Consider the following 12,416-nt stretch of genomic DNA (forward strand, 5'->3'; position numbering starts at 1 on the left):
AGGACAAATGTATCTGTAGATTAAATGTGTTATTTGTTCCCAGTGGAAGTCTGGCTCTGTTCATTATATGTCAGAAGAGGAGTGATTATTGTAATTTTTTTTGAAAAATTTTTCTTAGTTAAATCTTATGAATACTTGCTAAGGAGATATGGAATTGAGTCAGTTTTAGAAATTTTAATGCTGATCCAAATGCAAGAAATCCTTCTTAAAAGGCCAAGAATTATTTCAATATACATCAATTTTGAAGTACTTAAGTCATCATGGTGAATATCTTGGCATTAATGCATTTAAGGCCATAGGTTCACAACCAGCTGCAAGTCATTATGGTTTATAATGCTCTAATTAGGACACAGTTGTTCAGTAGGCACTGAATGGAAACTGAAATAAATGCTGCATATAAATGAAAAAAATCAGAGCTAAGAATGATGCTAATTAAAACATTAAGAATAAAATCATGGAAAATGTATTATTCATTGTCTCTAATTTGGAAAATGTAAGCTGTGAGGACGAGACATTTTTATTTGTGAAAAATAAGAGTTCCATTTATATTTAAAGCTTTCTTCAATGAAGACCTTATAGGAACACTGAAATGCTCAGGTGTGGCTCATGTACAGTTTAGATTTAAACTCAAATTCATGTGGAGGTAAAAGAAACCTTATACGGTGTTGGTGGAAATGTAAATTAGTACAGTCATTTGAGAAAACTAGAGAAGTTCCTCAAAATATTAAAAATAGATTGACTATATGATTTAGCAACTCCATATCTGAATATACATCCTAGGGATCTAAAATGAGAATTTCAAAGAAATGCCTTCACGTCTGTTCATTGAAGCATTATTAGTAATAGCCAAGATATGAAACAAAAGGATGAATGGATAAATAAAAAATGTGGTATATATATATATATCATGATATGCTATTCAGCTTTAAATGAGAAGGAAATTCTATATTTGCAACAATGTAGATGAACCTGGATTACTTTATGCTCAGTGAAATGAAAGAAGCCAGCACAGAGAAATAAATGCTATGTGGTCTCACTACAATTGGCATTTTAAAAAGTCAAACTTGACGAAGTAGGGGATAGAATCGGAGTTACTAGAGGTGACAGTTGGAATGGGTGGCATAGGGAATGGGGAGATGTGCAAAGGGTTGGTTACAAATTTTCAGTTATACAGGAGGAATGTATTTCAGGAATCTGTTGCATGGCATGGTGACTATAGTCAATAGTAGAGAAGTATGAACTTCAAAATTTAACATTTTAAATGTTCTCACACGAGAGATGGTGGATATATTAATTAGCTTGATTTAATCATTGCACAAAGTAAGCATATATCAAAATATCATGTTATACTATATAAATATATACAATTCTTCCTTGTCCAATTAAATAAATGCTATGTGATCTCACTAGCAAATTAAAAATAAAGTCAACTTTAAAGATTAACTCAGATTCAGTGATTGCAATGAAAAAATCATCCATTAAAATCTTAAAATGCAAATGTGTCAAACTATATTGTTTGAAATTATATCTGAGAAAAAATATTCTCCATTTTCATGTCTTCCTTCTTCAAGGAAATGAAAGTTTTTTTTTTTTTTTTTTTTTTCAGAATGGGAAAGAGGAACCAAGATGGGAGCAAATATGTAATTAGGGAAAAGAAGTAACAGAAACCACAGACGTTTAGAGAAGTTTAGGGACAGAGCCAGAGAATCCTATCTGCTTGATCTAAAATGTCTTTTTAGCTCCTGTATCTAGAGATCTCATTTTACATTTATCCCTCTCCTTCCCTCCAAGACTCTATCTATGTAATTGCCACACTTGGGTGGGGAGTATAGACATCAAAGATTAAATTATGACATGTGATCTTCCTTATGTATCCCAGATGAGTCTGCCAAGTAAAATGCAGAATATAAAAACAAAAGAAAAAAAAAACACAGCATCTGTGTTATATCCTCAGAGCACATGGCCTGAACCAAAATCCGTTTACTTTGGAGGCAGAACAAATACCAGATCACAGAAATCCTTAGCCAGTAGGAACAGAAGCGTCTCATGTCTTGCCCCTTTACTACTAAAATAAGAAAAATTCTGTTGACTAAGATATTGCCTCGATTACCTTGTGAAGTCTACAGAGTTAATTTTAACCATAAGTGCTGGAATTTATACAAAAATGAGACTTAGACACATGTGAGTTATTTACTGAAATTGAAAAGGTGCTCCAGGGTCCCAACAGGTTGAACTAAGGAAACTGATGCCTAGGAGGGAGTTGCTGTTTCTCCAAGCAGGTGATGACAAAGCAAGCCTTCTGGTTTCTGCTCATCCCGTGTGCAACCCGCTGAGACTCTCCACATGTCAGTTTATATCTCAATCCTCATGCTGCACTGCATTTTGTAACTCAAGGAGTGCAGAGCTAATTAGAAGTCAAAACAAGAAAGCATCCAATGAACAGACAAAAGAAAACAGATTTCAAGTTAAGCATGGAAGGGGAAAATGGCCTGTGTTTCCTCTTCAGAAGGTGCTTTGGGAATGAGGCTAAGCACTTAGAGTGAGTTAATATTTACCATGATGTGTAATTATAGGAATTTGAGCTGATGCACTTGGGTAAAAATGGTCTCCATCCTTTCACAAAGCAGTTTCTGCTAGACATGAGGATGGCACAAACAAGACCACTGAGAGAGATGACTGAATAATTAAAATTCTGGTCTGCTTATAAGAATTAATTGTGAGTTCTGAATAAATACTTTATCATTTTAGCCTGTGAAAAATGTAGGAGACCATCCCNGAAAGTTTTTTTTTTTTTTTTTTACTTAATCAATTCTCCTATCTATAAGGATAATGAAGTGGAGGGTTTCTAATATTATATATTTATTAGTGTTTAGTCAGGCAGATTTGGTCACAAAAAACAATAAAATGAAACAGTCCAATTCAAGTGGACAAAGGGGGATTGGACAGTGCATTAAAAGGTTAAGTGAAATTTTAAAGCAAAGCAAAACAAAACAGAAGCACATCATGGTACATTGTGAAGCCCAGTGAAAAGTAGCAGCCAGCAGAGTCCTAAGATTGACTCTAAACTAGGAATCCCTGAAGAGGAAGCATGATTTGGTTCTCACTCCAGTGCATGCAGTATATACCAGGCTTACCTGAGCCAACCTTGAAGTAGAGATGGTTTAATTTCTTATTCCTGCTTGCTTGTTAGCCGAGTGACTTCAGATGAATTACTTCTGCCGTAAAACGCCCAGTTTTCATTCCGTGCCCAGTGAACCATTGTGTCCTAATTAGAAGTTTTACCTACTTCTAGAGTAAATGGAAAATCTGTGGAAAATATTTAGTACAGCAAAAGTTGGTTAACTAGAGCTGCTGTCTTCTTCTCCTTCTTCTACCTCTGATTGATCATCAGCACCCTTGTGTACTGACGCTGATATGGCTCATAAATTTTTTGTTTTAGATTCCCTCAATATATACTCTCACTTTTCTTAGGATTACCAACTGATTTAGCTTTCATGCAAGTCTTCAAATTATAGTTGTGTTTGCCTCATACGTTTAACTTTTTTATAAGCTTACCCTGTATCCTTTGTGGTTTAATTTCTTCTGTTAATAGCCTGATTATTTCTGAGCTTCCTAAATCGAACAACAAAGAGACGAATTTATCCTAATCATTTTTTTTTTTTCTCAAAATGGAGATCTCAGTGTCTGGCTATACCTTTGTCTGATCTTTGACCCTGTTATGCTTCTGTCAATAACCTGCTGAGTCACATAGTTTAAAAAAAAATGGCTTCATCTGGTGTTCTCCTACACAGGCAATGCTGGAGCATTTACTTAGCAATAATCATAGCTGTCACATGCTTCCTCCCTCTAATTAAGCACACGTAGAAAATTAAGATTCAATGATTTGCCAAAATTATGAAATCAGTTGTGAGTAGTTAGTCTGGCTCTTAAATAAATGATCTCATGTCACCCAACTTAATACACTTTTGAGTATACTTTAAGTATTTTTGGTTACATCAACTTTTTTTTACCATTTGAAATTTTTGTAAAATATTGTATCACTTTTGTATTTATAAATTTAAAAGATTCTTAGGTATCAGAATTTAATCATTTATTGTTTTGGTATAACCCAAATTCTATGCTGTGCCTTGAAATGCAATATTTTGTTTTACTAGGTCTTATTTCTAATTGTGTTCTATTGACTTGTTCTTTTTCTTTTAACTTTTCTCAGGTTGCTAAGTTGGCTATCCCCGTGCAAGCCTTGGAGTCCCAATGGGGGACTCAGGATCAAGAAGATCTACCTTGGTCTCACGGTTGCCAATATTTAGAAAAAGTATTAGCAGAAGACATGACTCTCTTCCTTCTTCACCCTCTTCCAGCAATACGGTTGGTGTCCACAGTTCTTCTCCTTCCAGCACTAACTCAAGCTCAGGTAGTACAGGAAAACGCAGGAGCATATTCCGAGCTCCTTCCATCAGCTTCCACCATAAGAAAGGGAGTGAACCTAAGCAAGAACCCACTAACCAGAACCTTAGTATTTCAAATGGTGCTCAACCTGGTCACAGCAATATGCAGAAACTGAGTTTGGAAGAACATATTAAAACCAGGGGAAGACATTCTGTGGGTTTTAGTAGTTCACGACATAAGAAGATAACAAGATCCTTGACAGAGAATTTTGAAAGAGAAAAGGAGCACTCAACTAATAAGAATGTCTTTATAAATTGTCTAAGTTCTGGGAAAAGTGAGGGAGATGATTCTGGATTCACAGAAGAACAAACTCGCCGTTCTGTTAAGCAGTCAACAAGGAAGTTACTCCCTAAATCTTTTTCATCTCACTATAAATTTTCTAAGCCAGTTCCACAGAGCCAATCCATTTCGTTGGTACAACAGTCTGAATTTTCACTTGAAATTACACAGTACCAAGAGAGAGAACCTGTGTTAGTAAGAGCTTCTCCATCTTGTTCTGTGGATGTAAATGAACGGGCAGGAAGCTCTTTGCAATCTCCTTTGCTTTCTGCTGATCTTACCACAGCCCAGACACCTTCAGAATTTTTAGCCTTGACTGAAGATTCTGTATCTGAAGCAGATGCATTTCCTAATAGTGGAAGCTTAGCATCCCACTGTGACAATGGTGGCCCCAATGACCCTACCTCTCAGAGCTCTCCCAAACCTGCTGCTGTTACAAAGACAACAATAGAACTTATGGGAGCTGTGCCTGGTGCAGTTATGTCTCCTGGGAAATACAGGTTAGAAGGTCGATGTAGCACTGAATCTAATTCCTTATCAGAAACCTCTGCTGCTAATCAAAAGGAAGTGTCATTGCAAATCACTGAGCTACCGGTTAAGAATGTGAACAACTCAGAGACTCACCTATCAGCAGATACTCAAAGAGAAGAAAATATGCCACTACAAAATGGTGAATCAATGCCAAGGACAGGCTCTCCAAGGAAACTTGGATTCTATGAGCAACATAAAGCAATAGCTGAACGTGTTAAAGGGACTCATCCTGTTTCAGATTCAAGGATAATACCTTCTTCTGGTGATCATCACATTTTAAACAAAACATCCTATGGTTATGAAGCAAGTACAGCCAGAGGTATGCTGCTTTTCTTTGTATAATACATGATGTGAATCAATGTTCATTATAATGTATTCAATTTTCTCACTTTATCTCATGAATCCACATTTTCTTCATTTTTTCACTCTACATTTCTTCTCCTTTGTTTTAAATGCTGCTGCTTCTTAATTTTAAATTTACCTCAATTATATATATTAAAAGCATAACTCATTAATACTATTCATTTTCCTCTACTATGTTACTCAGATTCTAACCTCCAAAGAAAGTGGAAGGAAATTAATTCTGTTTGTAATGTGACTTTATGTAGAATAAAGGCTGTCTTTTTTTTAATAATCCACTATGAAGTTATTTGTATTTCATAATTAGTGAAATGAATATATTTCATCCAAACTCATTATACATTTTTATGCTTTAAATTCTGTTGCTTATGTTAACAAATGTTTATTAACTAGGGCACATGATTTGATATAAATCATCCCTATCTCTTGACAAGAATTAATTGCAAACTTTAAAAATAAGATTCATGGAGCATATAGCCCCTGCCTGATTTTGACCCTGTCTCTAAAATTAACTAGATGTGCAATCTGGCACTCATTCTCTTTAGTTTAAAAGAAAGGGTGTGTGTGTGTGTGTGTGTGTGTGTGTGTGTGTATGAGAGAGAGAGAGAGAGAGAGAGAGAGAGAGAGAGAGAGAGAGAGAGAGAATGAATTATCCCAGTTTGACTCCAGAAAACTTGGTTATTAAACATAAAATTCAGTTCAAGAAAACTTTTGGGTACTTCCTGTATACCCAAAAATGTGCTAAGAAATTTGCATGTACTATTTTATTCAATGTTCACAAAACTTTCATACAGAGTTATTGATAAAAATTTATAATTGATAACATTACCAAGTCACTTTGTTAGCAAATTTGTTGAAATGCAGGCAGTTAAAAAAAAATCACACAAGTACCCTGATCTGAGCATTACACATTATATGCATGCATTGAAATGTCACTGTGTACCCCACAAATACATAGAACTGGTATAAAAATAAATTTTCTTTTGGTGCAAAAAGAAAGAAAAAAGCACCAAAACATAGAAATATGATTATATACCAAATATATATCTTACATATCAAATTCTTATTTAGCGGTGATGACTTGCCTCAATGTATAATTCAATACTGTGCTTTTTTGTCTCTGTGTAAACTAGGGAATAAGCAGTGATGATCTTGGTGATTATTTATCTGTTTGTTAAGAAAATGGATTTAAGACATTTAACACATTAAAATAATTTGACAATGTGTTACCTGCTCTTGTACAGATATTCTGGTAATATCAACAAGGAAAAGATGATATTCTACTATTTTTTATTTGTGAGAATATTGAATATTGATGTGCTCATCTTCATAAGGATTTTGTAATTTGGGACTTAAAAAATTTAAAATCAGTTTTAAGTAAATGTGTTTCAGGCAAGAAAGATGCTGCACACACTCAGTTCCATATACTAAATTTATTTTGTATTTGTTATGAAACATATAGTTAAGCTACTATATTATATGTACCTGAGTGTCTTAGATGTCCTATTAGTACTATTAATAATGAAATTAAATTTTATTCATTAGTTTTAAACTTATTTTAAAAAATTGCTATATTAGTCTAATAGGTTTTGTTAAAAAATGTTTTAACTAGTAGATGACCCTAAATAGAACAGTTAGTTTATTAATTTCTTCATTCAACAAGTATAGTTTTGACACTTTTTGTTTTCTGGAATCAAATGTGGAATTTTTTAAAAATTTATTTTAATTAGGTGTATATGACAGCAGAATGCATTTTGATTCATTGTACACAATTGCAGCACAACTTTACATTTCTCTGGTTGTACACGATGTAGCATCACATCATATGTGCAGTCATACATGTGCCTAGGGTAATGATATCCATCTCATTCCACCATCTTTCCTACTCCCATACCCACACTCCACCCCACCTTTGCTTTGCCTCATCAAAATTCCCTCATTTTTTCCATGTCTTTCCTATTGTGGATCAGAATCCATTTATTAGAGAGAACATTTGGCCTTTGGATTTCTGGGATTGGCTTACTTACCATCAATTTACCTGCAAATGCCATAATTTAATTCTCTTTTAATGCTGAGTAACAGTTCATTGTGTGTATATACCACAGTTTCTTTATCCATTAATCTATTGAAGGGCATCTAGGTTGCTTCCACAGTTTAGCTATTGTGAATTGAGCTGCTATAAACAATGATGTGGCTGAATGCTATAGTAATGCTATAGCATGCTGATTTTAATTCCTTTGGGTATAGACCAAGGGGTGGGACAGTTGGGTCAAATGGTGGTTCCATTCCAAGTTTTCTAAGGAATCTCCATACTGCTTTCCTGATTGGTTGCACCAATTTGCAGTTCCACCAGCAATGTATGAGCATGCCTATTCCCTCACATTATTGCTAACATGTATTGCTATCTGTATTCTTGATAACTGCCATTCTGAATGGTGTGAGATGAAATCTTAGAGTAGTTTTGATTTGCATTTCTTTAATTACTTGAAATGTTGAACATTTTTTCATATGTTTATTGATTGAATGTATATCTTCTAAAAAATGTCTGTTCAGCTCCTTAGCCCATTTATTGATTGGGTTGTTTGCTTTTTTAGTGTTAAGTTTTTGAGTTCTTTATATATCCTGAATATTAGTGTTGTATCTGATGTACATGTGGCAAAAATTTGCTCCCAAAATGTAGATTCTCTCTTCACCTCATTGATTGTTTCTTTAGCTGAGAAGCAGCATTTTATTGTGAGTATATCCCATTTATTAATTCTTGATTTTGTTTCTTGCTCTTTAGGAGTCTTGTTAAGTTAAATTGTTTTTAGCACTAGCAATACAACAGGCAGAAGTCTCACCTTCATGAAGCATATTTTCTACTGTGGATACTCAGACAATGAAAGTGCATATAAATAAATGTCATATGTTAATAATGGCTGAGTACAAGTTTTAAAACAGAATAAAGGACTGGGATTGGGAAGTGAGGTTGAGGTTTGCCTTTTTCAACATGACAAGAAGGGTGGCACCTAAGGTAGAATATTACAAAGATTTGAATGAAGTTAGAGCAAGCCATGAAGATATTTGAAAGAAATATATTTATGTGAGGATCACAGGTCTAAGGATGTAGGGCTGGAGCCTGAGGTGTTCTAAAAACCTCCAGAAGCTCATGTGGCATAGAAGAATGAAGGGTACAGGGTGGGGGGGATTTGAGGCCGAGCATCTCAACAGGACAGGCCCTGGTGTGAGGATGATGAAATGGGTCATGGCTCAAGGAACCAGGCAGGCCCTTTGGAAAGCTTTATGACTAGAGGAATGATGATGGTGGAGCTTCCTGTGTTAAGCAACATGGTTCTGGCCACCATGTGAAAGCAGTTTTGGTGTTGGGGATGCAGAGAGGCAGGTGCGAGTACGCAAGATAATTTTAGGGAGTATTATGCTAATTTCCAAGGGAACATCTATAAAAACTCAGTTTATATATTCATATTAATATATTCATATTAATTATTTTTCTTTTACTAGTTCTTGCCAGTAGCCTCAGTCCATATCGGGAAGGAAGGTTTATAGAGAGGCGACTCCGGTCCTCATCAGAAGGAACTGCAGGGAGTAGCAGAATGATTTTGAAACCAAAAGATGGAAATGTAGAAGAAGTAAATAGTTTAAGAAAGCAAAGAACGAGTTCCTCATCCTCAAAAATGAACAGTATGGTAAGTATATACATATGGATGCAAATAATAAAATACTGCTTTATATATCTGTCTTCAGGTTTTTGCTTCTTGCAAAAAAATACACTGGCTGAAGGGTAGATATGTATTATTTGAAGGGAAAGTTGATCTCTATAGTTGATGTCACAAATCAGAGTCATTTCTCACTTGAGATTTCTACGGGGCAGAACAGATAGGTGCATACCATGACAGATCCCCTTTAGTTCTTGTCTTCTGTGCTTCCATGGGAAGTTTGCAATTCTTCATTTTAGAACAAGACCCAAAGATACACAAGGTAAAAAAAAACACTGATTGTGAGGATAGCCTCATTTCCCACTATAAAATGTAGTTTCATAAAACACACTTGCACTCATACCACCTTTAAGCCGTTTAGTCATCTCTCCTGTAGTGTAGCCAGGGTGCGCTACACGGGGTGCCGAGTCTGTGGGGACCAATCCAACATGCCTATCTGAAGTTCGAACCCACTGCAGGTAAGTGAGATACCAGATTCCTGGTCCAAGCTATAGAGCCTGCATTTAGGATGGGGTGTGTATGTTGGGTGTGGTCTGATCTTACACTTGTGGGTTGGGATTTTATAGGAGTATGCATAAGAAGCTCCCTCACAGAATAAGGTGGAGTTGGGGAGTGGGAATAGCTGAGGCTTGAACTTCATTCCATGGGTCCATGAGGACTTGTGTCTCATCTATGTTTGGATAAGTTTGCCTTTTTGGAATTTGTTTCGCTTGTTTTCTTGCAAATGTGTCCTTTTTCAGCAGTATATTTTACTCCTGTTGTTTAACAGCATTTCTTTAAAATTATTTACCTACCTACATACCTGCTTACCTCGATCTACCTATCCATAGATATTTGTTGAAAAATGCTAATAAATCACTTATAATATCTCTATGTACCTTAGATAATATAGTTTCAAATGAAAATTCTAGGTAAGTTATACATGATGATTGTATTATGCAGAATCCTTCAGTTAGTATGGTTACCTTGAGTTTTAGCAAAACCATTCTGCTTGAAATTGGAAGTTATAGCTATTATTTGGGCTTCACAATTTCTTAATATTGGTCAAACAAGGAACTAATGAACAGCCAAGGATATTGGGCTTCCTGGTTACATTGTACGAAAAGATTATAATGGGTTTACATTTGAACATAGTAAGATAGTAAATTGTTTTTCTTTTGTACATTGAAAGTGTTACATCCTTATTGTTGTAGTTGATTTTTTTAAAGTATGAGAATATGTTTAAAAAAGATTTTCATTTGATGAAACCCAAGAAGTTAGAGATAATTGGGAATTATTAAACATTTTTTTCTTCAGATAATTTACATTATTTCTTTATATAGAAGTATTTGTATTGATATGTACAGTATAAACTCCTCTTGCTCAAAGTTGAAACTTTTATGTATTCTCATATATCAGATGTTTTTCTTACACCACGTGATTTAAATAATTGCCATTGTAAAAGCGCAAAATCATACTTCTTCTCAATTCCACTTCCGAGATTTACAACTGAAAATGTCAAAAAACATAGAAAGTGATTTTGTTTTTTTGTTTGAACCCTTGTTTAAAATTTTCAAAAAGTGTTCCTGCAGAGTTACAGTCATTCCACTAGATGGCAGTATTACACCATTGCCATGTGGTTGACTAGAAACCTGGGGTGAAGGTATTGAACCTGTTCTCTCAGTTTATGGTTTGTACTAATTGAAATAAATACTGACACTTTTGAACCTTAAAATACTTAATGATTTCACTGTTTCCCTTTGTATTTTCCATATACATTTCATTCGTAATTTCCCTTATTATTCAATAGTTAATTTATAATGTGCAAAATATATTATTTTAGCAATGCAAGGAAGAAATGCTAGGAGGCTCTAGGTAATTCTAAATCTGTGTTGAACAAGTAACAAGTATGTAGGAAATCATAGCTTTATATGTGAAAAGTGACACATTTTCTATATTCCTCTTCCAAAATAGCTCAAGCAACTGTACATACTTGAGAATGAATCTGTGGTTTAGTTATTATTTCCTTTTAAATAAATAATAACAGGTGTTTTAATGTTTATTAGGTCAAGGGACACTTAATGCTTTGAACATTGAGTCCTCATAGAATTACTATGGACTAAGTCTTACTGTTTTAATCAAGTTTTGCAAAAGCCGAAAGATAAGACACCATGAAGATAAATAACTTTCCCAAAATCATATAGATAGTAAATGCCAGAGGTCGGATATGGCTTTTTAAGTTTAAAAACCTACAGGCTTTTTTAGACCTACAGGCTTTGGGGAGAATGTATTAGCTTTAAAATTAATTTGAAGCACTTTTCAATTTTGTTCTGTTAATTCTGTTGAATTAACAGAACATGAAATTAACATGTTTATTTCCCAGCAGCACCAAAAAAAAAAAAAAAAAAAGAAAAGAAATTAACATGTTTAAGGCAACCTATGCTTGGTGTCAGTCTATACTCTAACCCTCTATAACAGATAGAAAAAAACAGAAAAATTAATACTTATTTTGAACTTAAAATATACTAGTATTTCTTGATATAGTGATGAGTGCATCAGTGTCTCTACTGAAATATATAACATCAAATGTGGATATGCATACCAAGGTGGAATTCCAGTCCTTTGTACAGTTCATGGGATGTCAGATATGGGTCTGTTAAGATGCCAAGGTGTTCCTGCATGGCAGAAGATACACTATAATGGATTAGATGCATGAAAATTCTAGTGTTTTTGTATACTTGTGGGATATTGCAATCTAGAAGAGAAAGGGCACATTGAATTAATTTATAAAATGTCAGTGGCCCAGAAACAGCTGGAATTTGCTTAATTTTTTTTACAGGGAAAATATATCTAAAACTATTTAATAGACATTCACATTTATTTAATTTTTTTTTCAAAGAAACCACTATAGAGACTTTTCTTTATTTTTATCTAAGGAGAAACTTTCTCAATACTTTCCATAGGATTGTCTAAAAAAAGCTCAAAGAGCTTTTCTAGAAATAGGGTTTTCTTCTTTTCTCTTTCTTTCTTTCTTTCTTTTTCTTTCTTTCTTTTTCTTTCTTTCTCTTCCTTCCTTCCTTCCTTCCTTCCTTCCTTCCTTCCTTC

General features: G+C 34.4%; 1 protein-coding gene across 3 annotated transcripts in view; it reads left to right on the forward strand.

The window, feature by feature from the left end:
* The first annotated feature begins 4,181 nt into the window (after window positions 1-4,181).
* Ccser1 (coiled-coil serine rich protein 1) overlaps window positions 4,182-12,416 on the forward strand; it is a 988,234-nt gene continuing 979,999 nt past the window's right edge. For 2 of the 3 annotated variants that reach the window (XM_048813621.1, XM_015484557.2), the window contains exons 1-2: window positions 4,183-5,575; window positions 9,118-9,302. In XM_048813621.1, coding sequence (XP_048669578.1) covers window positions 4,252-5,575; window positions 9,118-9,302 — 1,509 coding nt within the window. In that variant the 5' untranslated portion in view covers window positions 4,183-4,251. Of the gene's footprint in view, window positions 5,576-9,117; window positions 9,303-12,416 lie in introns of all 3 variants that reach the window. The other variant, XM_048813620.1, reaches the window with a different exon arrangement.

This window comes from Marmota marmota, unplaced genomic scaffold (genome assembly GCF_001458135.2).
Source record: "Marmota marmota marmota unplaced genomic scaffold, marMar, whole genome shotgun sequence".
In the NCBI taxonomy this organism is placed as follows: Eukaryota; Metazoa; Chordata; class Mammalia; order Rodentia; family Sciuridae; genus Marmota; species Marmota marmota.